General features: G+C 37.6%; 1 protein-coding gene across 12 annotated transcripts in view; it reads right to left on the bottom strand.

Annotated features, from left to right (window-relative positions):
• Window positions 1-27,431, bottom strand: part of GALNT18 (polypeptide N-acetylgalactosaminyltransferase 18) — a 318,100-nt gene that overhangs the window by 114,918 nt on the left and 175,751 nt on the right. For all 12 annotated transcript variants that reach the window (XR_005820445.1, XM_040559347.1, XM_040559346.1 and 9 more), the window contains one exon: window positions 1,529-1,721. Coding sequence is in view for 11 of the 12 variants with exons in the window: in XM_040559347.1 (XP_040415281.1) it covers window positions 1,529-1,721 (193 nt within the window). In the remaining variant the exon portion in view is untranslated. The remainder of the gene's footprint in view (window positions 1-1,528; window positions 1,722-27,431) is intronic.

A 27,431-nucleotide genomic window follows, 5' to 3' on the forward strand; every position in this document is an offset into this window, starting at 1 on the left:
GCTATCATTACCAAGCCATTATTTTGTGTGCATGACTCTATAAACATATTGTAAAGTCTAACATGTTTTTTGCAGATAGTTAACTAAGAATCAAAATTTTCACAGAAATTAGGATCATGATTCATTTCAAACTGGAGTTTCTTCTAAAATCCCAACCCTAATTTATTTCTTTCAGCTACAGTAACATTCCTTTACCGTGTCTTTTTAATTTTTTATACCCACAGTTATAAAAAATTTAGGCTGAAATCATTCAGGAGAATCATTTCAAAAGAGATATAAGAACAGACACACTTCTGTCACTGTCTTGCTAGTCACAGAAGATTTATTTTTCCTCTAAATTAGTTTACAATTAAAAAAAAAAAAGAGATTGTGCATACAGACAGTGTTAAACTAATTTAATCAAAACATAATTTCTTGGACCTTGATTTCCTTAAGGTTGTTATATTTCAGCAAATCTACAACATACATATTTCTAAAATGTGATATTTTGTAATATAAATTATAGATATACTTAAAATTGCTAAACTGTAGTCTGGAATGGCATCCGTATCTTTTCACTAATATCCAACAACTCAATATACGGTAAAATGTACTGTTTATTGCGCTAGTTATTAAAACATTTGGTTAAAAGTAGTAAATAAGATCACAGCTGGATTGTGCTTGGGATTGGCAAGGAGCTAAAACACCTTTCACATCTTGGTTACTGGTTCAATTCAGTGAGTGCCCATCATGTTTATTTTAATTATTTTTTTTAATGAGCTGCAAAAAAAGCAGTTTTTCCTCCACCCACATCCCCATCCCCATCCCCAGAGACACTAGTTTTTTTTCAAATGAAAAGATGTATCACCAAGGCTGAAAAACAGTTGAATGTTAACTGTCTCTGTAATGGTCCTACCAGACCAGGACTCAAATGCCTTAAAGGGAAGGCTGTTCATTCCCCTGGTCCAATCCACGTCAACAAAGCATCATGGAATAACAATGGACATGTTTACCCTGCCTGGCATGCACACTTCCTAGCAGAGAAGAGCTCAGTGAAAGCTGGAGGCTCCTTGGGCTTTCAGCTGGTACACACTGCTTCACTAAACTGCATATTGCACCATCAGAGCTCACCAATCTCATCTGCTTTCTGATCTTTATCATACAGTCCTGGGCTTTCTAAAAGAGAATTTATGTTTTTCCTATTCTAGTCAGATCTTGTGATAAAACTGAAATTTAACATAAGAAATGTTACTCTTTTAGCAATAAAACACTATTTAAAGTGAATTGTAGGTGACATTAAGATTCCAAAAGAACTTGGGGAACTTAGAGGGTACTTAGTGGGATTTTAATAGGACTTAATATTGGTATTTCAGCATTTCAGGGGACATTTGAAACTTCCAACCTTCTTATATTTCATATAAATGACTCATTATGGCCATCCTATGTAACTTACCTTCTATGCGATCACACAACATAAGACTATCAGGTGAAGAAGAGTTAAGACTTGAACTCAGGGATCCACAATGCTGGGATTAACTACAGCACTTACCCATTAGGTCTAAGGTCAGGCAGGGGCCTGTCCAGTGGCAGGCGATCACTCAGGTAAGCATTGTAGCCGTAATACTGAAATTGTTTAAGTGCAATACGTCTGTTTTCAGGACTGAGATCCTGGCCCCAGTGAGCAAAGAGAGATGAGTCGGTAAATGCCTCAGCAGGATTTTCTTCCAGTTTTGGTGGAGCTTCTGCAAAAGACAACGACAAAAACAAACAGTTTTAGACTTTCATTCCAACAGGCTCTTGTGCACATTACTTTAAAAGGTATAACTTTTGGGAGAACACCACACAGAACAGCAAATACTGCCAGCTTATTGCAGCCTGTAAGTCTTCACATACCATGCCCTCGCAAATCTCTAGGGGCAGTAGAACTGTTAGTAGTTGAGGCTCAAAATTTAATATTCAAAATACAGCTAAGTTAAAAACAATTATTTTTCATCACAGTAAGAGTGAAGGGTGGGACTGACAACTCTAAATGACTTAAAAATTAAAATAAAAATCTCTAAATGAATCGAAAAGAATTCTTATCAGACAAAGACATTTTTTGTTTGTTTGTTTTTGTTTGGTTGGTTTTATATGCAAAGGTGAATTATTTCATTTCAGCCTGAATTATCATGCTAGGAAAAGGGTAAAATTTTGAAGGGAAATACAAAGAAAGAGAGAGTCTGTGCAGGATACACAACATAGCTGCTGAAATCTGTATTAGGTAAGTTCTTTGAAACTACAGAGTCAGCATAGAGAAAAAATTCGCTGCACTTGGCATCCATGTTTAAATAGCAAACCAGTTTCAGTCACACTGTATTTTTATATATTATTTTTTATTTTTATAGTCCGGTTTACCAATCCAGTCTATACGAATTTTTGGTCTGTACTTAGATGTGTGCAATGATGGTACTATAATCTTTACTTGGCAATAGTTATGTAATTATAAAAATGTTTTTGTTCTGGTACAATGAAATCACAGCATTCCTTCTCAGTATATATAATTGCCCAAGAGGTCTAATTCAAGGTGACTTATAACAACACCACTTATAACAACATCCAGACAGACAGCCCACCGGTGGGTGGGTATTCAGGTGACCATACAATCAAACCAAAAGAACTATGTGTCTCTGCAAACAGTTTATAATATACAGTACACTATTAAAGAAATATCAAATGCCTTACTTGACCCTGATTTGTCATCGTAAATAGTGTCTCACAAAGAAAAAATGCCTTCGTTTTCTGGATGTCTGAATTATGAATAGTCTACATATCCACTAAACAACTAAATAAAAACTCTTGTTTCTCAAGCTGTATTCACAAATCATAACTCACTAATACTGGTCACACAGAGACTTAGGACAATAAAAGCGAATCTTCAGATAACTGTCAAATGTGTCCAAGAGGCAGAAACTTCACTGACACCATGTCCAGAGCCAGTATCATATCATTTTTGGCACTCACAGTCACCTACAGACCTGACCAGTTGGCTTAAATCTAGCTACATAAAAACATTTAAAGAGAACAGTTTATGTAGTAACAGTATACACCAGTAGAATCGTGACTCCTGAAGTATGCCAAGAACCACATTCTTTGATCTCTTACTAAATAGAACCCAAAATACAAAATCATAAATTGAGATTAAGTTAGTTGTTTGACTCATTCAAGACATTTTCCTTCTTGCCCAAACAGTACTGGCAGGAAACTAATGACACTTGTTTTCCTGCATTAGATTCCGATCTCTGTAAATACAGAATGTTTCTTTACTTGTCAAAGTACTGTTGTACAACCTGAATCCCGGAATCAGCTCCATTTTTTCAAAGATGAAATACATGCTAAATCCTCAGTCAAACAGGGATACTCTGTCAGGCCACATAAATGTTACAAAGTAGAGATTGTGGTTTAAGTCAAAGTCTGCAATGGAAATTAAGAAAACTTAACAAATTCAGATCATTTATAGAAGATCCTAACTTGAGAAATGCAGAATAGCTTTTAAATACCAGTCCAGAAATCATAGCACTGGGAAAGCCACAGACACCTCTGTTGACTACTAAGTGACTTCCACAAAATCAACTTGAATTTACACGAATAATGTCACAAACTTTCTTCACATCTTAAGAGATGCTTAGATCAGGTGCAGCCAGTAGAAATTACCGTTGCTCAGCACTTTTCAAGAGCATACACATACATACTAGTTAAAAAAACTATGCAAGTATTTAGCTTGTGTGTTAAACACATACCTAAGTTTTCTACTGAAACAGAGACTTTACAGCAAACAGGATTCAAGGTATGGTCACATTTACAGATTTACAGTCACATGAGCACTACTAGACATGAATTCTACAGAATGAGCTTTTCCAAAAGGTAGGAAGGATATACAACTTGCGTTTGGGGGACATGGAGACTGGTGTGGTGAAATAACATTGATTTTAACAAGAAAAAGTTAAAGAAACAAGCAAAACAAAACAAAACAAAAAGAAACAAAAAAACACAATCAAACAAAAAAACAGGACATATCCAGAGGATAAAGGTTCTGCATGACAAGCCCACAAACCTGTGCTGCCACTTAACAGGTGGAAAGCTTTAAGCTTCACATGCAATCTTCCCTTTTCCCTGGACTTTCTATGCTGATTAGCCTGAGTCCCTGACTCCTGCTAACAAAATGTTACTCCCACAAATAACCTTGGTATTTATTTTTCATCTATTAAAAAATTAATGTACAGGAGTGACACTTTTTTCTAATGTCCATACAGAATTAACACATTCGAGGCAGAAAAAAGCCTTGACATTACTGTGAGGATGGTTCTTCACGAGCAGGGAACAACAGGAGCAGCCACTCATTGCCAGGCTGCCAGTGCTGAGGTCAATAACCACTCCTCACCTCCTCCCAGGTAATGGTTGGACCAGATGATCTTTAAGGTCTTTTCCAACCTTAGTGATTCTATGATTCTAAAGGAAAAGTGCCATTAATCTGTATTTCTCCAAGTCAAGCACAATTTTTCTGAAGTCTAACATCTATATTTATGATTATATGTATGGCAGACAACTGACTGATGTAGGATACACCCACATGCCAACCGCACATATATGCCCCAAAAAAGGTCCAAATAAAACTGAGACTCACTGTAAGAGCAGTGCATGGCATATGCATTTGTAACTGCAGATAAGGGGAGATCCACTGATAATTTTCCATGGATGGATGGCCATCCCAGCAACAACTGTCTTCACAGAACTGTACTCACACATCTGCTTGATTTTATCTAATAATTTTGTGGCTGAGAGTATCTCCTTACTCTTGCTGCTTTCTGATTGAAAAAGCATTCAGTAAAATCCAGGTTGTATCTGCAAGACTAAGATTCTCAAGTGATGGATATCTGTGAAAGTAGTTTACAAGGTCTAAAAAAACATTGCTAAACACAGCCACTTTTTGTATGCTAAGTAAAAATTATTTCAATATATTGTACTACAGGAAAAATGCATTGCCAAGAACCTTCAATTAGAATTTCAATCAATGGAATTAAGCATGCATCTCTGATGACAAAGCCTTTCTTTCCTTTATTTGGCCGAATACCCTTGGGGAAGTGCCTTTATTCAGTCAGTCTCTCACAAGAAATAAAAACAATTATTATAAGACCATGAGCTGCCTTTCAACTACTCCACTAGCGTATTTTATATCTTAGTCTGTGAAAACAGAAAGTGACTGCAGTCTCACAGCCAGTTCTTCTCACCACTTGTTTCTACCATTACAGAATGATGATGGGAAGCTAAGACTCAAAGGTGAGCCAGTAAGTAGTACTGCCTAAAGCAATACTAAGGTAGGCACATTTATCTGCTCAGTTATTACTAAGAAGGAAAGATCAGTTCCATTTTTCCTGTGGGAAGAAAGCTTATCATCCACAACATATTGCTGTAAATGTTAACATTGGGTCTTCCTTCGCTACATTGACTTTCCACATCATGCAAAGAGCAGTATACACAGACAAAAGGCCAGTATTAACTCTTGGCAGGCTAACACTTTGCCCCTAAATCGATTGATTTAATGAATTACACAGATGTCAGCTAGCTGTATACCTGAGCTGTGGATGTCTCCTTCCCAAAGCTTCTCCTTCCCAAAGCTGGTCATGGGATCAGTAGGGGTTTGGTCACGCACTGCTTAACAAGTCCAAAAAACTCATAGTTTGTTTTCCGTAAGTATCTGTGTGTCTTTAGCTCATACTTTATGGGTCATGTTTACTAGTTATGCCATTAATCTTAATACAAAATGTATTGCTTCATTTGACCTCACTGATGGCAGTATCCAAGATGAGTACTCATTGTCCTCTTTCTATCACTCATTACATTGTATGTCAGAGACGGAATCAGAAGATACTGTTGAAAATGTGACATGAAACCAATTCTCTCCTAGTAACAAAATACACTTTTATTAGCAACTGAAGAAAGAATGAACTTACATTAACTCTACCCTTGTAATGAAACACATACCCACAACCCTAAAGCCTTTGCTAGCATATTGGGTACAAACAGCAAGGTTTTTTGGTGGGGGGCTGCAGGAGGTGGAGGAGGTCAGGTGCTGCCCTGTGTCAGGCACACGTGGCTCCCCAGCAGCCCCACCACTGACCAGAGTTATGCCATTCAGTGAATTGGCAGCACCTCTGTGAAAACATATTTAACAAAAAGGCAGAAAACAACAAGGGTGGGGGAACAAGGGTACAAGGGAACAACAAAGAGAACAATGGTGGAAACAAGGGAATGAGAAAAGACCAAGATCAGAGCAGTAGGAGGTGCTCCACAGCGGAGCAGGTACACCCCCAGAGGGCCTGAAGCCCATGAATAAGCTCATGCCAGAGCATAGCAAACACATAAGAAGGAAGGAGCAGTGGAAGAGAAGGGTGAGAAACAAGTTGCAGCTGAGAGAAACTGCTGTGCACTGGTCCTGACCTCCTTTGCCATCTGTTGCCTCGCTGAAGGGATTGAATGAGTTTGACAGCAGTTACAAGGGGACTGGAGAGGATTCTGAAGCGATGCTGAGTCTGGGAAAAGGCAGAGAAAAGTTGTCTTCCCCAAGTGTTTAAATGTTTGTGGTCTTTGTTTCCCAATAGCCAGGTCAGTAATTAAATGTTTATGTTAATTGGCAGTAAAATAATGCTTTCTTCAGATGGTGTACAATAAACAAACAGAAAACAGAAATGCTTATCCATTACTATTACCAAGGAACTGTGGGCAAGCAATTGTTAGAAGCAACAAGAAAAGACAAGACAGACCTTAGCTACGCATTTAACTTATTGATCTCAATTACTATAGTATACTACTGTATCCCTTTCCCTCCTCTCCATTCCTTCGTTACCTATTTATAACCTATGTTTATTTTGTTAGTTTTCCCTCAATAAACATTTTTCTCTGGCAGCTTTCATAAGGCAACTAATACAACTGGTACTCAGAGAACAAGATAACAAAAAATCTGATCAGATGGCAAAGTATTCAGGAAAGGCTTTTCTTCATTATCACCAAGCGTATTTATGGCATCATTTGATAACAGCTAATTAGGGCAAAGGAATCATGCTGCCCACCATGAAATGCAATTATTTCCAGGGTGGTACAGGACAACCACTTAACTTACAACAGAATTCTTAAGTCATCATAGGAAAGAAATGAAGACTATTTTATCCAGCTGTGACAGCAGTAGTTTTTAAGTACCTTGGCAAAATATAATTATATAATTACTATTTGCATAATGTAATTATTTAATTACCTAGGGTTTTTTTCCCCCCAACAAATGCATACCTTAGCCTCAGAACTACAAATGCCATCTCTAACAACACTGATGCATCCATTATGCAATGGTTCACAGCAGTGACTTTCCTCAAAAGACTGCCTTCAGTCTTTTATTACCAGTATAATTTTATGTTGATGCAACATATTTCCTGTATATCTGACATGCAAATGCTGATCCTGCCCATTTATGCTTCCTTATCAAGATTTATGAAAGATCATCAGAACTTCAGTGTCTGCTTCAAATTTCTGATGGCCTTAACTGACTAGTTAATAATATGCCAAGTAATAACATTAACAGCTGGGATTTAGTAGATTAAAAAGCTAAGGAATATCACTATTCTTATCTAATTTCAGTCATAGCTAAGGCACAATGATAATAAAGCATCTATAAATCTTCAAAATTTTTAAATCAAATTAGCATCTAAATCTATAATTGGCACTATGGCTGTTTGTATTGTATCATGATCTATCTGTGGAAGCCTTTAAACTTTAAAATGAATCAGTTTTCCTCTCTTCCAATAGCATTTACAGTTAGCAACTACTTGGTTTACAGAAGAGGTCATTAAGACAGCCCTGAACAATAAGAGTTCATTACTTCACTGCATGTGCTTTATCCTCCTCTGTGTTGCATAATTTGGATTATCAGTTGCTGCCAGTAATACACTTATTTTCCTTTTTTCCCTTCTAACTTATTTTCCTAAGCTGTACATTGCGTAAGTTTTCTCCAGTTTATGATCAATGCTACATTGTCTCTCTGTGGTGATATATTTTTCATAATTTCTCATGACCACCTCTCCTTGCATTTCCACTATATAGAAACATTCTATCTATTACTAACAATTTCTGCTACCACAAGGCCAAGAAGTAAAGAACCCAGATCAAAATATAGAACAGAAAATGGCAGCAGAAAGGTCCATCCCTAATGACAATTGGGAATTCCGGTGTAATGCCATATGCTACAGCAACCACATGAATATGGTTCTGTATAATGAACTAGTAAGTTTTGTAAAAAAAAAAAAAAAAAAAAAAAACCACTTATATGGATATTGCATACCTTAAAAAGCAGTCTTTCTTCAGACTAGCATTCCTGAGAACAACAAACAGGACTAATAGAATTAACAAGCTTGCAATATAAAGGCACGCTGACATTGTTACCTATATTCCCATAATAACCTCTCAAGCTTATTAAGAAGCACCCATTTTTCTCACTTCATTCAGATTTCAACTTTTCTTCCTAAAAAAGGTTACTGTGAACAGGTTTACAATTCAGAAAAAGGATCAAGCCAGAAAATGGCTACAAAAATAATTACAGAGAAAGTTTCAAACGTAATTTTTATTGTTACTAGACCGTAAGATTTGTTTTGGTTCTACCCCTCATTCAACTGCAGGTCTTCCCACAAAAGCAGCAATTTCACATCAAAGCTTTGCCATTGTAAAAATGTCCTCCATGTATCTGAATGGTTTTACAAAATGTACCATGTAACCTTATATCTGATTTGAGTAAGTGCCAGTAACAAGAAGGGATAGACAGTAAGTCAGCAAATATATCCCGATCTGCAAAAATACCCGTGTCAGCTAAAGACAAGCAGACACCAATAATTGAGCATAGCTAAACGTAGGTGTAATAGGTTGCTCACAGAAGAAAAATGAGTTAGAAATGATGTCAGGATTTAGGCAGAATGTTCAGCAACTAAATTTTTTGAAACAAGGGATAAACTTCTAAATGCTTTTAAGAAAGAATACCGTGGTTTTGGAGAAACTAAAAGAACTGACTTTGCCCATGACATCAGCAGCCTTCAGATTCTCGAAACAATCGTGAGGAAGTGAACAGCAACTCTGTGTGTTAGATTGTCTCTGCTCATACTTTTGGAATTATTTCAGGATTTTAAGTGCAGACTTATTCATAGGCCTAATGGCCTCAGACCCTGGCTCCCAGCACTTGGAAAATCTATATTCAATTTCCTGCAAGCAATAGCATTTCAGCTTTCCATGTAAGGAAGGATCCTTTCATCCTTTTCCCCTTCATTTGCCCTTCGTCTATTAGCCAGTCTATACCCTCTGGCCAGAGACCATATTATGGCAAGTAAAGATTCCAGACTTGCACTGGGTCATGGAACCTTCATAAAGATTTTTAAAGTGTCAAGACTTTACCTAAATTTTGTCACACAGGAAGATACACACAGGAAGATTCCACTTTGACGATTCCTGTCCTGGAAAGCTGATCCCATGCAGGTCACTAGTATAAATCCTTTACCAAATGAATAAATATCTGAAATAAAAACATAGCCTCCTCATTAGCACAGCATGATGAAAACACTGATAAACAATGGTAGAAGCAGCTCAGCAAGATGCAACACTGCATCAGCCATAAAGAAAAGTATACTCAGAAAACAAAAAGATAAAGGTGCAATAACAGTGATGGAGCTTCCCTCAGAAAGGTTATTTTACTTATGTTCTCAATCCCCCAAAATCACAATACTGCTGACAAGGTGCCAACATTAATATTGATTTGTGCTGAAAAGTGAATTTTGCTGTTTTGAATATTCAAGCTAAATTTATTCTCCTTATCAGAATCTAGTTTTGTTCTCAACGAAATGACTTTAATGGAAAGGCAACTAAGAAAAAAACAAAATATCCAAGTCAGCTAAATTCTGCTACCACTGCTTACAGCTCAGTAAGTCATACTGAAGATGCCAGGGTTCCTCAATGAGACTGACAGAAAGTCTGTCTGTACAAAGTATGAGGAGCAGTGGAGCACTAATTTAAAAAAAAAAAAAAAAAGGCAAATCTGACTCGAACAACATACGTAATGCACAACCACCCTGGGAGGATTCAACTTAATATTCCAGCATGATCTGTAGCTAGTGTCAACACAGGACAGATAGGGAATAAAAAACAAAACAAGAAAAAATTAGTGATTCTTTCCTGAAAGGCTGAGAGACCAGTTTGCAACCAGGAAACAGACAGGTGTCAGAAATAGAGACTACAGATAGCCAGCTCAATAAAGCTCAATTTCTGAAAATTACTTTCCTTGCTTATTACCTCTGAAGAAAGAAGTGGAAACACATGAAATCACTTATGTAAGGCCCAGTATTTTGCAATAACACTACTATATTTAAAAGCATTTTTATTTGTAAACAGATATAAAACAATTGAATTACTGTGGAACTTTTTTTTTTTTTTTGTAAGATTTACCTCAGAGATTTACCTCATCTAGCAGCCAAAAGGGCCAACTGCATCCTGGGGTGCATCAGGCCCAGCACTGCCAGCTGGTCGAGAGAAGGGATGGTCCTGCTCTGCTCTGCGCTGGTGTGGCCTCACCTCAAGTACTGTGTGCAGTTTTGGGTACCACATATAAGTAGGACATAAAACTTTTAGAGAGTGTCTAAAGGAGGGTGACAAAGATGGTGGAGGGTCTTGAGAGCAAAATGTATGAGGAGCAGCTGTGGTCCCCTGGTTTGTTCAGCCCAGAGCAGAGCAGGCTGAGGGGAAGCCTCATGGCGGCCTGCAGCTCCCTCACGAGGGGAGCGGAGGGGCAGGCGCTGAGCTCTGCTCTCCGGGGACAGCGACAGGACTTGAGAGAACAGCATGGAGCTGGGACAGGGGAGGGTCAGGTTGGGTGTTAGGGAAAGGTTCTTCACCAAGAGGATGGTCGGGCACTGGAATAGGCTCCCCAGAAAAGAAGCATTTGGAGAACGCTCTCAGACACATGGTCTGATTTTTGGGTGGTCCTGTGAGGAGCCAGGAATTGGACTCGATGATGCTTGTGGGTTCCTTCCAACTCGGGACATTCTGTGATTCTGTGAGTTGAAAGTGGAGTCAGACAGGACTAATTCCTGGGTAAGATCTGGAAGGCTAGCAACAAAGCACTGGACTAAAGCTTTAAAGATCTTTAAGGGTAGATCTTATAGGGTATAAATATCTCTGGCAACAAACAGATAGGAAGATGTAAACTCAATAAAATCTACATATAAAAAGCACACTGCAAAGTCAACAGAATAAACCAGGTTCCACAGCAAGCCTTAGGACCAGAGACATAGCAAGTAAGCTCCAGTGCAGAAAGGGAGATAAAGTGATTAAAATATTTCACGGATTGTAACTGCACACGTTCCTAAATTTAGGCATCTGCTTATGTGCTTACTAAAAAAGGAATCTCATCTGCAGTTAATGAATAGCAGAACACATTTTTCTTTGGGATTAGTGGAGTTTGCAGCTGTGCAGCTGAGAGGTTTTAAAAGCTCAGTATGCTTTATGTCATAAACCCAAATCTATGTCACCTGAAGTGAACACCAAAGCACTTAAGTATTTTGAAAACTATTTTGCCAAAGGCTGTTAGGCTGTGATGCTAGTTAGAGTCATATATGCAGTTTTTGATTTCATACAAAATTGAGTAGTCACACCAAAAGTAAAGTCCACGTGAGGAAAGAGAAACTAGCTCCCTTCTACACTCACCTAACTCAAGGCACCACAGATAGGTTTCTTCTTTCAGTAAGCACATAAAAAGAGATTTTCTCTGCTTCCTGGGCTGTACTTCCTCAGATTAGTTCTCCTTCACCAACTTCCATCCAGTCCTCTGAGGAATTTTAGTTTGGCCCCTTCTTCGCAAACACAAACATTTTCAAGAGAGCAGCAGCTCACCCACTCAAGACAGCCTTTTCACTTTTCATGTATGTTTTCTATATTATGATAAACATTAGGTAAACTGTTCCATCACTTCCATCAAAGTATACCACTGGTATTTCAGGAAACAGCCATGTTGATAAATGGGTCTGTGTTTGACAGGGCTACTATTTCAGAAGTACTGTGCAAACACGTGCAGGTATAGTTGAACTCGTGGTTAGTTCATGCTTTCAAGATTTTTTCTAAGATACAAGAGACATAGATAAGCTTCAGTTTTAAAAGGAACCTGAGGAATTCTGAACAATGGGGCAGTTTTGAAGAAGTATCAGTGTGCACACCTGGAAAAGCATCTCCCATCCCCATTTGTTATTGCTTATTTCATGCTTAAAGCACTTTGTATACACAAATGCAATAGCACAGAGTAAGTACATTTTAGAGATTTGCAAACTACACTGCGGTAGAAAAAGAAAACCCAGCACAACGTAGCTTCTCTTCTTTGAAAAACAACCAACCAACCAAACAAACAAACAAATGTGAATAATAAATTAAAAGCATTCTCCCAGCTTTGGTACCAAGTAAAAGATTGGTTAATATTAATAAACCGAGATTGTCGAGATGACTTGGATTCTCCATAAAATAACAATCTGAAGAAAACGCAGTCACATGAAGTCTTCAGCCTTAATAGACATTTGGTAACTGCTGCAAGACTGTACTTTCCTGTAACTTAATCTGAGCAAAAGGACAGCAAGCATGCTAAGACAGTGAGTCATGCAGACAACCAACAGTTTGCATAAACAGAAGGCAAAGATGATTTTCTAGATTATACCTAGCAAATACTAGTGTACTGTTCACAGCTGTACACACAGTTTATCCTACAACTAGTCATTGTGAGAAATAGCTAATAGTTTTTTCCTCTTATGCATTATTTTAAGAACTGCAGATAAAATGGCTTTAAAACTTACATTCTGCATTTTCTCTGCAACTTCAAAAACAGAATAACCTAAAAATATTTTTGATTTCAAGCTGCATTAACTCTACTCTTCCTCTGCTTCAGTTGTGTGACAAAAGGAAGTGGCTGACCAATGTCGGCTCCACGTGGCTAAGCTCCACTAGTAAGATGATAGTTTTTGCTGAGTTCACACCAAGTATTTCCGGAATTTCATAAATGTATTTAAAAAACTATGGAAGGGGGATATTTCCCCAGTGCTCTCTGCTATCAAGGTTTGTGCATCCTTTAAAGACTGGATTGTAATGAAGAAAGAACAATACTGAACAAGTCCATAAGCACTTCTATTCTGCAGAAGAGGAATGCGACATGCTCAGTTCACACCAGAGCATATAACTGCCTGCACGCTTTGATGACTGTTACACGAGGCAAGAACTGGACCCTATATGTCATTCCACATTAAAGAGTATGATCTTCACACATATCATCCTTACAGTATTGATAAGCTTTATCTTTTTATATACAATCAGGTCTAACCTTGGAAAATAGGACAATAAAATTAATAAAAGCAGTAGAACAGCAAGGATCAATTATTTATTTTTTCTTAAGGAATTTGAAGAGCTAAAATTCTGTTTCATACTGTCAGGCCTTGCTCTTTATAACATCCCACGTTTATTCCTCAGAAGAGACATTGTGCAGTTTTATGGATAGGGGAGTTATGAAGCCATGAATGATCATATCAGGGGAAAAAAGAACAGTGGCATGATCATTTTTGTTAAAAAAGACACAAAAGCTTAGAACATACGAGGAGTTTGTTAAACATGTGCTGATTGCTACAAAATGACAGCTGGATTCCACTATCATTTACACTTAAAGTTAGAGCCATACAAAGGAAGGTTTTCTTTGATTTGTTTTTTAAAGCCATCATTTTAAACATAAAATACAGCTAGATTAGGGAATGAAATAAATTTATAGCTAGAAATTCGATTTTAGACTGAAATAAAATGCAAGAGAAAAAGATGAGGAAGCTAAAAAAAATTAAAATCACTGTAGATCTACTATGACTTCAACATGAGAAGCAGTATTAAAAAGGTCAGAAATTCACAAATGAACCTCTTGCAAATGTGCTAAATCTGTACAGACAAACAAAAGTGGAACAACCTTCCTGAATTTTTAATTTGTTATCTTTCTTGCAATATAAAACTCAAAGCTATAATAAGCTATAATTTGCTACAATTCAGCCATATTGTGTTTTCTTCCTGTCCTCTTCCCATATCTGGGACTCACTTTACGGTAATGCCAAAAAAGCACAAGCAAAACAAAACAAAACAAAAAAACTTAGTGGAGGATCAATTCTGAAATGATCCAAGAGTACAAGAATTTTCTACTTCTGTTTCCTTCTAACAACAGGATGTGCCATACATCCTGAAGGGATGCTTATTGTTTAAAGATTTAACAGTTCATTTTGTCCAAGATGAAAATCAAGCCTCTTTCAAAAGAGTTGTTCCAGTCCTTTTAGTGATGCTCAACAGTACTATACTACAACTAAAGCCAAGGCAAAGGAGTACTGAACCCACTGCACAGCCTCTCCAAATACATCAACTTCTTCCTGAGTTATCGAGAAATAATGTCAACCGCTGAGTTAGCCACAGTGCTTCGGCAGAAAGCCTGATCTTCAAGTTACGCCTATCACGAATATGGTCAAACCTACTCAGTAGGGAAATGCTGACAAAATCACATCTTGACATGTTACTGAAGAAGTACACCTCTGTTATGCTTACCGTAACTTAACCACATTTGCAGTAATCTTTACAAAGGAGAAGACTGCACCCAGCAGTAAATGGATTTTTGCTTCCCTGGAAAGATTCTTACTCAACGTGCATAACTCACGTAGGACACTAGAGTCACACACATGTCATTTGTCCAGTATGAAGCCACTCAGGAAGGCATGAGAAAATGCTAAGGGCAGAGAGGTTTGTCTTGAATCCTATCTCACAATGACTCACATGCTTCCTGCTGCAAGGAAGCATCTTCACTTGCAAGTCACAGCTCTGACCACTCTCCTGGATTTATGTGACCAGGCATTCTCTTTAAAACAGTCCCCTAGGCCTGACCTACCTTTCTAAGCAATTTGGAAGAACATCTTCCTCTTTATCCAGTATTATGCAGTAAGAACATCTCTGCAGGATACAAACCATCCTGGTTTACTTCTCTGTCATGCATGAAGTGATCTGAATGCACATCAAAGCTGTACTGGGACTCACGACAAAGCTGCTTAAGTGAATGAGAGCACAAGTCCTGCTGATGATTTGTACTGGATAAAGATCTAGAAGAATATTTTAAATAGTCTATTACAGGATAAATTCTCATCTCAGTTACATAAAAATGGATATGAGTAGAACCTGGTTAAATTTTAAAAGCTTCCAAAAGATACCACAGTTATATTTCATGCAGTTTCACAAGAGACTTTTCTACTGATTCTTCTGTTCCACTGTGAAAACGAGCAGATTCAAACCTGGATCCTACAGTCTATGTATTAAACACAGGAGTGCATTCAAACCCAGACAGGTAGTTTCTAATCCTAGCTATCCTAAATAGAAACAGAATCATACAGGAGTGTTTGCAAACATCAGCAAAATGACTAAAAAACTGGGGTTTGAAAGCAGATTTACACCAAATTTGTGGAATACCTTTAATAATGGAGAAACGGACACTTTATCGTTATCTAGACTACTAGGATAGATAGCAGACAAATATACTCGGATAAAACACCAGAGAGCCATAAGATATTTAATTTTGAATTTACACATTGCTTTTAGGAATTGCTATGCACGATAACAGATTTTGTTAATCTTGAAGTTATGTCCAAAATGAAACACAATGCTGTTTTCTTGTTCATTTGTTCCACTTGCCCAGCAGGTGTTTGAAATCTACAGTGCTTGCAGGTTAATTACTGATTAATCTTGAGGGTGGAATGGACTAATTAAACTCTATTTGAAAAAGAGAGAAATGAACAAATCATTTCACCAAGAGGCAGCATATTGGCTGCAGCGTAGTAGCAAGGAAGAAGCAGCTAACTCTGAAAAGAAGACTTTGAGAGCATCTGATGTTACTCTGGAATAACTATTCATCAATGAAACCAAAGATTTTCCAAATCCACAGCGGACATAATTTCCTTTAATAGTAAATGAAGAATCTTAACAGTTTGCTTCTAATTAATCTTCTCTTTTGGGAAAAAGTTGCCTTTTAATAAAGTGTCAAAGCTTAAACACAGTTTAGACTGACAAAAATCTGCAAAGGCTCCAGGATTTTTGGAAACAAATACTAGCTTGTGGCAATGTCAGAGAATTAATTTATTACCTGGAAAACAGAACATTAGAAACTATATATTTTAGCCCAGTGTTTTGTTTTACCAGAGTTGTTTTCTAAGTGCAATCTCTGAAAACTGAATAATTATGAGATAAATTGAAGCCAATTAGAAAGCAGAAGGTAATTTCCCTGGAAGGAGAACTAAAGCTCACTGTGTTAGTCCTAATCATCACCTCCAAATCTTATATGGAAAAAGTTTCCTAAGAAAGCCCAACATAGTGTTTTTCATTGTAGAAATTTCATTTTTCACTGGGGGAGAGTGATTCTGTAAGCCTGCTGAGGAGGTATGGCTTTCTCCTTGAGCTGAGCTCCAGTTCAGCTGGGAACATTGTTATCCATCTCTTTCTATTTCTATCTGACTCTAGAACGTGCACGTGGGATTCACGTCTTCATACTGTTGACTCAAACTTTCTCAGTGTGATCTTAATATCAAAAGTTATGTCAAAGCTGTTTCTCTGCCCCATACTAATATTTAGCCAGTGGCCACTGTCTGAAAAGAGGTTAGCAGGTATATGAGAGAGCTGGAAATTTAACTCAGGGTCACTTCTGCATTGTAAGATAACTAAAAGAAAAAAAGTCTCCCTTTTAGCAGCTTAATGCTCCTAGACTGCAAGTTCTGTGCTATGTATTCAGGGCCAGTCACCTGGCCAATGGTTACCCAAATACTACTGAAAAGAGATAGAAACTGATACCAAGAAAACTCCTTTACTGTCATCTATCTTAGTTTCTGAACAGTGGCCTGCTAAAAGGTTCAGCAAAGGAGTGCTTCGGACTGGTATTAGGCCCTCTCTGCAGTGCCCCTCTGTCAATGGAGGAGTTGAAAAACACAAGCAAGGAAACACTGACAGACAGAAAACAGAGCACGGTCTTGTTTGGTTTCTTCTCCAGTGATTCTTGTTACTGAAGGCTCCATCCCTCCGTGATAGACTTGTGCTCTGATAAATTTCTTATCAACTTCTCAGCCAAAGACCTAGTAAGTTATGGAGCAACAGATGTCTGTTTTTCCCTTGCCACTTCTTTGACTTCATCTACCACCATGTTCTCCAGTTCTCCCATGCTTTCAGAAATGAAACTGTAGATAGCAGATCTCCGATTATTTAGCTCCTCAGCTCCATCTACAGTCGATGGAGGCTGTGCGGTTATTTTCCCACATACTCTAATTTTAACTTTTTTTTTTTTTGTAAGTAGAATTTTCCATTGTGTTCATGATGCATTTTCTGTGTTATTTTATTCTAACCTATAGGCACACAGAGAGTGCAAAGTTGCTTAACTATCAAAAAACCTCCAAAAGATTAAAGAAGTGCCTAGACCTCAATGTAACAAGCTATATCCAAGATAGCCTGTTGCCTCAGACCAGGAAGAAAAAAAAAAAAAAAAAAAGGAGAAAAGGAGAGCCAAACTGACCAGAACAGCAAGCACATCCTCTTGTCTCCAGTATTGCATTGCACTGGAAACTAACACTGAGGGTAATTTTCTCCTGTTTCTCCTGATAGTATCTTTCAACAGTAGTAAAGGCAGAAGATGATTTAATTTTCTGACTAAAATAATTCCTTCGTTACCTTTGTGCAACTTACAGAAAAGGCAGAATATTTTCCCTGTGGATCTCATCTTCCCCCAAACAAGGATAGTACTACTTTCCCTGCCCTCCACAACTATTAAAATAAAGTTACACTTCTGAAATACTCAGTACCAACCATCACTGAAATGCCTTTAAAAACACAAAAATCCTTTCTCCTCTCATTAGTGAAGACATTAAGTGCAGCCATTTTTCAGAAATTCTCCTACATCAGCAGACAGTTTGCATCACCAACATGCTCAATTACTTGTTCTCTCTGCCACAAGAAGTTAACATTGAAGATGTTCGCTATTTCCAAGCCACCTGTCTCTAACACACTTTGTATTACATGGAGCAGATGTTTACTACAGTTCTATTTCCTTAACCAGTAGCAGTAGATTTGTTTTGTGTGTAAGGAGATTAACTAGATTTTCAAGCCTCTTTAGAGCATGGAACACAAGGAATATTTAGTATTTCAGTAGAACTATTTTCCCTGCAAGGAGACATGTACACTCAGATATTCATTGTCTTATAGCTTGATAAAAATTTGGTTCTATGAACAGAAAATGTTCAAGTGTCACCAGGAGGATATCCATTCCCAATTGACCTAATCATACAGCATGTTAAGAAGCAAAAAGGCTAATTTTCCATTTAGAATATGTTGCACTCAAATCATTTTGGTCAGGCAAATTCTTGCTTTAACTTATACCTTTTAGCAGTAACAAAATGTTGTCTTTGCTTAATTACACAGCCTGCTTTACCCCTCTCATTTCCCATTCCCCCTTTTTGTTGTTTCCTTGCTCAGAGGTATGCAAACCATCTGTGCATCTAATATGGTCTAATAACTATCTGCAAATCTGTTCCCCTGAAAGTGACATTACCAAAGCTGGAAGGCCAAATATTACCACCTGCTTGCTGGATTGCAGGCTTGCACACAACAGGGCCTCTGTGATTTGCTTGCTTCCTGGCCTGATAAGCAGACAATATATGAAAATACCTTAAGACTCCACAAGTCCCATACTTCTGCTCAGGTCAAACATACCTGTTTGTTTGTTGATTTTAAAATACCATAGGGTAGCATTTGAATTTAAATGCCAATATTTCAAATAGTTCACTGAGTTTCACATCTCTCATTTCTTTGAAAGACTGACCAGCAGACATCAGACTCATATGGAGAGAACTTTTTAAGATTTTCTTTCCACTGTCTTTAATAAAGCCTATTTTAAATACAAACATTGGCACTTACTCTCAACGTACTGTCCAGTACATTTATTTTCTATATATGCTGCACTTTGGCACTTTGCTCATATCTGATTTTTTTTTAATTATTTTCCTTTAGGGACAAAAGGAAAAATCATCATCCCAAAAAGGCTAATAAAAGTGTTATCATGTGTTCTTACAATGCTAGGTCAATAAAGCTTTCCTGAACGTTTACTGACAAGATGCTTATATTTTATTTTCATGACACTTGCATAATATAGAAACATACACTTAGTCTTATTGCTTCTTTTATAAGATAAACTATTCAGGACAATGAAAGAAATTCCAGGGGATTTCTGCTCTCCACCTCAAAGAGGGACATTCCATAGTCAAACAAACAAAACCTTGGCCCACAAACAAACAAAAAATTAAAAGCACGTTTATACAACCTCTGAAAATATCTGTCCTGATTTAACTTTCTACACTGTTTTCTCTTAGGTTACGTGGGAATCTGGTTTTAAAAATTATGTTTTTAAATATAAAAAGGAAGGGAGGCAGTGAAGGAGGGAGGGAGGGAGGGAAGGGAAAAATCATCTAATTTAAACGTACTCAACAGATTCAGAGAAACCTAATTTCATCTGTTAGCACTCACATTAATATTCAGAGCTTCCTACCCTTAAGAAAAGCCATGTTGAATAAAACGTGACGATAACTTCTTGCATTTCCTATTAATAACATTAATCCCAGTTCAACCTTAAGTATCTGGATATCGCTTAGTATATCTCTTATATTTTTGCCAGCATAGGGAACGTAAGAAACAGAGGACAGGTAAGAACAATAAGAAAAAGAGCTTTCATTACATTCCCTGGCATACACTAGCCAAAGTCTGTATAAATCTCTTTTCCCTTGGAGTAAAAGTACACTCTACCTACCAGTGTCATTTCTTCTTGGGTTTTCAGAAATGACTACTCAGAACCACTTACTGCAGATGAATAAGTGTCCTTGTTTCTTTCAGCCCTTGCTAATTTTTAAATAAGTACTAATTTATAAACCACATCTTTGAAGAAAACAGCCCTTAATAAAGAAGATAAAATTTAAAAGGATGTTGGAATAGTAATTCCTACATTCTTTTTATACTTAACAAAAAGGACTGGTTATTTCAAGAATACCAGTTAAATGAACAGCTTTACATAAAGTATTTTCAGAGTACAATGCTGACAATGAGATAAAATATACCTTCCTCAATGGTAATAAGACATACTGACAGAAGAAAATTTGACTCAAAACTACATTGAAACAACTAGTATGAAACAAAGTTTCCCAAAACTTTGGTTCATTTCCTACTATGATCCCATCTTCCTGATGCTCAACTAGATTTCCAAACATGAAAAAACCTTTACCATGATCAGTTGTTTGTCCTCTAGTCTTACTTGACAAATAAAATTAAGTAGTTTGGATTTATGCTAGCTTCTTCACAGAATTTCCATTTATAAACATAGAATTCAAATTTATTATTTAATATTTGCCATTAGAAACAAGCAGGAGAATGAGGAAATTAGATTTTACCTTATTTGTCATATAATTATATTCAATTTCACTCCTCTTGCAGGGATTTCAATCTGCAAAATTTAATAGTTCATTATTATATTACAGCCACTGCATCTCAAATAGCTGGTAATGACCATATTTCAAAACCTGTAAGCATCCATTTGTTACAGTTCTTTTCTTCCCACCTTCCACCTGAGCTACTTCCAGCTAGTCCATGGAGGGTGGAAAGTATCAATAGTACTACAATTGCAGGGCAGAAAACCAGCATCATATCATCCAATATCCCAAACATTCAGGTGGGTGTTTCCAACCATACGAAATAGATGGCTGTGTAGCTTTTGGTAATAATTTATCTTAGACTCCACGTGTGTTGTTTAAAAATAATCATACAGGTTAGGTCCTCCCCCCCACCCCTTTCATCTTTCCAATTATTTAAAAGAATGCCTTTCCCTGAAGGGAATTAGCTCTGGATCTAAAATATTAGTATTTCTTTGATGTCGGATAGTAACCAATCTGTACTCTACATATTAAATCAAAACAGCCTCTATACAAGCACATAAACATAGCTAGTTGAGCTTGAAAAAACACCTGGATTCCTCAGCTCTGCCCCCATCTCATTTTTCACCAGTTCTTCCTCAGAGTAGCTTCCATACTGGTTGCTACAATACACAGAAATGTTTCTCCCATGCTACTTCCTGGAAAACTAGCTCCAGAGGTGTGAAGGCCCCACAAAGACAGCTGCTATTTCATCATAACTGCTCTTGATTCTCCATGATACATTCAAGCAAAATCAGAATTGCTTCCAAGGTCAGGGGGCCAATCTGCATTACTATTAAAGATCAATACATAATTACGCAAAGTCATATCTGTGGATTAATTTCCACAGATCAATAAAACTAATGACTCTGCAGCAGATTAAAAAAAAAAAAAACTGTCTGTAATTTGTCTGTAATCACATATGCCAACCTGATCCCCAACCTTTATTTTAACAGCAAAAATGAATTTTTTTGTCAGGGCTTGGTGGGTCACAGAATCATAGAACCACTGAATCATGGACTCAAAGAAAGGTTTGGGTCAGAAGGGACCTTAAAGCCCATCCAGTTCTAACCCCCCAGTTTCCATTCAGACAAATATTCTTTGATACCTGAACTTTCCCTTTTTGCAGCTTATTCTGCACTCAGTATTTAATGCTAATGATTTGTATTGACTTATGTTTTTCTATTGCAGCCCTAGAATAAATTTATTTTTTGAAGACTACTTACTTTACAGAAAGTGATTTTGCAAAAATGCAACTTGTAATTCTACATGTCTGAATCTGTAATATGTAGAAAAAAGTGACTATCAAGTTGCCATTACTACTTGCTACGCACTGTCATGACCAGCAACCTTGCTGAATGTTAGTTTCTTGGTGATGTGCATTTCCATCAACACTGAAACGCAGCTACTTCTTAATGTGGGAAATAGGGGACATCAGGTAGAAAGGTATCAGAGACCTTAGTCTAAGCAAGGAAACTACTGTAACCAGAGACACTGGGGAAAAAAGATCAGATGAGAGCCACAAGAACATAATGGGTTTTATTATTTGAAACAAAACCAAAGCCACTCATTTTTTAAAGTGACATTTATTGGTGGCCTATTATATGCCGATCTAACTGCATATTAATTTATGCTTGAGTGATTAGGTGTATCATAATCTATTACACCAGTCTAATATTTAAAAAAGTTGCTCCTTTCTAAATTTAAAAAATGTAATTTGGAGCAGATAAAGTAAGGTATAACTGGAGCATTCCTAAAATTTCTACAAATAAAACATTTTTCTAATCAGTCAAAATTCACTGCAGCAAATATATTAAGCAAGCATTTAGCTGACACACAGATAGGATTGATTATTTGGATGAAAATTCAAAAGCTTCTAGAAAAATCATTACTCTTTCTGTGAAATTAAATATCAGATTGTACTCTTAATAAATGGAAGACTTCAAGAAAAGCCAGTGAGAAATTACTGAGGATTTAGATTAGGTTTTATAATTCTGCCTCCAAATTTGGAAAGCACATTTGCATTCCTAACAGCCAGCAGAACTATGAAACTCATGACTTAATAAGGGCAGTCTAGGCAGTAAAACTGACTGGTAATTCAGAAGAAATAGCTTTTACGTCAAGAATGCTCTCTGGTGACACACTACTGATGATGGTTTTTATGTCAGTGGCTACAGAGATGCAAAACATGCACAAGCCAGAGATCTATCTTCGAGGTCACAATATCAGATGTATACAGTATTCCCCAGAAAACAAAGGAAAAGATTACTTGATTTTAGTAGTTACCGAGTCCAATTATCTATTCTGTACCTTGCAAAAATTAAAAGTGATCTATGAAAAAAATAGTGTGAAAAGCATTTTCCATGAATTCAATGATGCTATTTATGCCCCTTTTTAAGAGCTCATAAAGCAACTTGTGAAACTATGTCTCCCATACTGAGCAACTTGGTGATGATGCTGACACATCAGCTTACTAATTAGCACCTACTCTGCAACTGCAGTTATGTTTTGTTTCTTTTTAAATGTCTTTGTGCAATGGAAATATCTCGGATAGCCCTATGCTGTTCTCCACATGCAGTTAAAACATTAACAGGCTTCCTAGAGAAGCAGTTGATACTCCAGGCCTGCCAGTGTTCAGGAGGCACTTGGATAATGCCCTCATTAATGGGCTTGAACTTTTGGTTAGCCCTGAGGTGGTCAGGCAGTTGGACTTGGTCATCTTTGAAGGGCTCTATCCAACTGAACTCTTTTCATTGCATTCCAGTCCAGTCCAGTCTCTTCCCTTCCACTACATTCCATTCTATGTTCATTAGCTCTCTAAAAGACAGTTTATGACTAGTTTTCCCAAACAGTATTATTGTTAATTTACATTACTCGTTACATTGACACCTACTGTGGAAAAGTTTCATAGTTTTAAAGATATGATATGGTAATTAAGAAAGCAAAGCTCCATTAAACAGGTGAGGTATTTTGGTACTTTCCTATAGAAGTTGAAACAATTACATTTTCCCCCAAAGAGAAGGAAAGCTGCTTTTATTGTCCTTCAGGCATTTCAGTGAGAAGTTTTGCCTGTTCTATTTTTAATTTCCACCTCTGAATATGTTATGAGAATGCCCACAGCAACTACAGATCCATCATCCCATCATTATTCCACCTACTCTGCAGTTTCCAGTTCTACTTCACAGATGCAATATTTGTTTACAAATTTCCTTGTTCACCAACCTGAACTTCAGTCCTCCACCTGAAGCTTACCTCTTTACAGTTACTGGTCTCTGCTGCACATACCACTGTTATGCAGCCCTTCTCACGGTTCTTTCCTTTGATTCTCTTGCCAGATGTCCCGTCTCCTTTGGAATACTGTCTGTTCCCCCTCTAAGGGATCAGGATCTTACTTTGATACCTGCACTTGCTTTGTACAGCACTCAACAACATAGTACCTATACCAGATCTGGAAAGGGTCAGAGATTTCCAGTGGCACAAAAACAACACAGGAAGATGATAAATCCTCTCCACCCAGTACAAAGGGACTCTCACACTACTCCCTCCAGCTTAAAGAAATCACTTTAGAAAAGCCCAGGCTCAGTGTGTAAATCACAGAAAGGAGACACATTGGCTTCCGCTTTCCCTTCAGGCTCTGTCTCCTGTGACTGCTCTATCCCCTAAAGGAACCACCAGAAAAAATAGCCCTCTTTTCTTCAAGCTCTTGTGCTGATTCCTTCCATCTGCAGTCCCTCCTTACATACACAACAGCGCCTTTATTTCCACTGTACCACAGGCATAAGGTGAGGTGTAAGGTGATTAGGATACCAGTTCTGTCCAACTTGCCAGAACACCTGGCCTTCACACACAAACAGAACTTTTGGGGCACCAATATGAAAATCCCATGCAGCTTGCTAAAACAGCTTACCAAATCCCACAAGACATGCTGGACCAGATACAGTACCAAATAAGAAGCTCCACTAAGAGCACTGGGATGCTTGTTAGAGGACCAGTTATCGACTGTTCTTGGTTGCCGTACTTTTTTTTAAATGTATTACCTCCACTGATTAAGAACATGGGAAATCATTCATGCTTTATTATCTGCTTACTTGCATAACCAACACTCTTGCTAGCAAACAAATAGCTTCCAAGAAGCTACAGGCCAACCAGAAGACTGACAAACTGAGAAAAAATGACAGCAGAATGAATTTACTCACCTTCCACAATACATTCCTGCTTGTGAAGCTGTGCCACAAATAAACATCAATTTGCTAGGGAGGTAGAAGAAGAAACTGATGCAGATCGGAAACTATTACCTCTTCCAAAGCATCTTAGAGGTCAACCAAACACCCAGAGTGATTTTGAGATGGTTTCGATAGGTAGGTAACCCTTCTGCAGGGAGCTGGTATAACAGCAACAGCAGGGAGCTGGTATAACAGCAACAGCAGGGATCACAGCAATATCAGGTCGAGACACAAGCATTTAACAAGCAATCCTGTTTTCAGAGGAGAACACTAATTGACGTTTGTGTGACTCTGTGTATGTCAAACTTGCTGGACTGGATTCTGTTTTGATACTTTCAACCCATAATCTATCCATAACAACAAAAACAAGTGCAGTGCTGTGCTAGAACATTTCCACTTCAACACACTAGGCTGAATTTGCTTATTAACTGCAGTATTATTAAATCCTCACCGTTCAGTGACTTGTTTAGGAAATGCATTTTGGCAACAAGTGCTCAGAGGAGCTCAGAGATTCCAACACCCTCTTTACAGTCACAAGTATCTAAGAACAGACGTTCTTAGTTTCTCTTCATCAAACATACATGCTAGCTATCTCTATACAGCTCAGCTGTACTTGTGCTCCTAATGACATCCACTGGGAGCAAGAAACGCACAATCTCATCCAGCATTCCCTCCAGGAAAGAAAAACTAAGACATAGATTTTCCAGTTCAAGCTATAATGGAAGGTTGCCTCAGTTTCCTGTCCAATTTCATCTTTAGCAAAACATGAGTGCTTGCATCTTTACAGCTACTAACCTCATCACTCCATAACATTAAATATTACAGAACCTTCTATTAAAAATGAAAAATAAACTATTTCTCTAATTCTTAGCTTGTCCTTTAGTGGTAAAATATCATCCATCATGTGTTCAGGTAAAGAAAAGAATTGTTCTATTTAGGATCTATTTTCTAAAACTACAGGTAAATTTGGCATGTAATTCACATATTTTAAGTGATCAAAGCACATAGATGTCTTCAGCCTCAAATTGTAGACAAAACCTTCCAAAAATGAAGCCTGCAGTTGCTGCTTAGCTGACTAATAATTAGCACTTGGTAATAATTAGCATTGATAAAGCTGTATATTTAAAAAAGAGCTGAAACCCTTTAAATAAATAATGTTTTTAATATGGTCTGGAAGAAGGATTTTTCTAATTTAGCTTTTCCTTCTCCTGGTATTTATGTTGAAAAACTAGCCTTCACCAGAAACAGAGAAGAAATGCTGAAATAGTAAATGAGATACAGCACAGATTCATTCAGGAATGAAAGAGCCTCAAGCACAATGCAGCTGCACCTACCTAGCAGCTCTCTCCACAATCTGTTGGACCCTGCAAGGCTGTCAAATCAAAACTGAACATCTAAGAAAACTCCAAAAGTTCCCTCCATACTTGGAAATCAAACTGCTAGCTGGGCCGACGTGTGTATTCATACAGTTCTGTAGGTGCTGCGCTTGTTTAAAGCATTATAATCTGCAGTTTTAAGAAGATCAAATGGAATAACAAACAACTCAAAAGAGTATCATCAGCTCAGAGTGTTTACAAAATGGAAAACGAGTTTTGTGTAGAGGAGGTTATGAATTATACAGTGTTTCTTGATTTCACATGCTGAAGAATAACCTCAATCAGACTTCTTGCTTGCCCGTAACAGAAACTCTGGCTCTGCTTCTTGACAGCCACAGACAGTAACGGACAGCCCCATCGCAGCACGCCTTTCCAGGAATCCAATGGCATGTGCCAGCTCCATCCTGTCCCACATTCCCCTACCTCAACCAGCAAACACTCAGCTAGGTCCTAGACCCCTGAAAATCTACACTAGGTCAGCCTCACGAGACATCACACAGTGGAGTTCATTAGGATGACCTGGGATTCCAGTCAGCACAACTGTGCAACCCCTATTCTTAAAACACCTTCTTAATTATTATATATAGATATGGATTTTTTTTTCTTGTTGTTTGATTAAAAAACAAAACAACAACAACAAAAAATCACTTCCCCATCCCCAGGAGTACACAGAGGAGCACACCGAGACAAGGTAGTTTTGCTGTACAAAGACCACATGATACATACAGCTTGTTCTACTCCAGCCGTGCTTTACCCATGCCTCTCTCATCAAGAAAACAAACACTTGTGAAACATGACAGATTTGTGATATATCCCTTCCCAACCCAGTAGATCATCAAAACAGATCAACGCTCCATAGTTTTAGGAATAAACTTGCAGAAACACCTCTGAAAGCTGAGCAGCTCAGAGGCTCAGAGTATGTTTCCATTCTCTTCCCAAACTTTTTTTTTTTAATAATAATTCATGACTCCAGACAGGTTGACAACTTATTGAAAATGGTTCTTCTTCAGCAAAGTGCTTATTACTTACTGTGTACCGTCTTTATTACATTGATACTGACGTTTAACACTCAATAAATCTGCAGCCATTCCATGAAGCTCTGCTTTACAGAGAAACTCCAGACTCCTTTTCTTTAAACTCCTTTTCTTTTAATATTTGCTGAGATTTTCCAGGGAGCAGGAGTTCCATATCGGGCACTTCATTAACATGCAAGCCTCTTTCAAGATGAACAAAGAAAGGGAAAAGTACCTTTCACAAAATTTTGCAGCTCT

Source organism: Cygnus olor, chromosome 5, assembly GCF_009769625.2.
Source record: "Cygnus olor isolate bCygOlo1 chromosome 5, bCygOlo1.pri.v2, whole genome shotgun sequence".
Lineage (NCBI taxonomy): Eukaryota > Metazoa > Chordata > Aves > Anseriformes > Anatidae > Cygnus > Cygnus olor.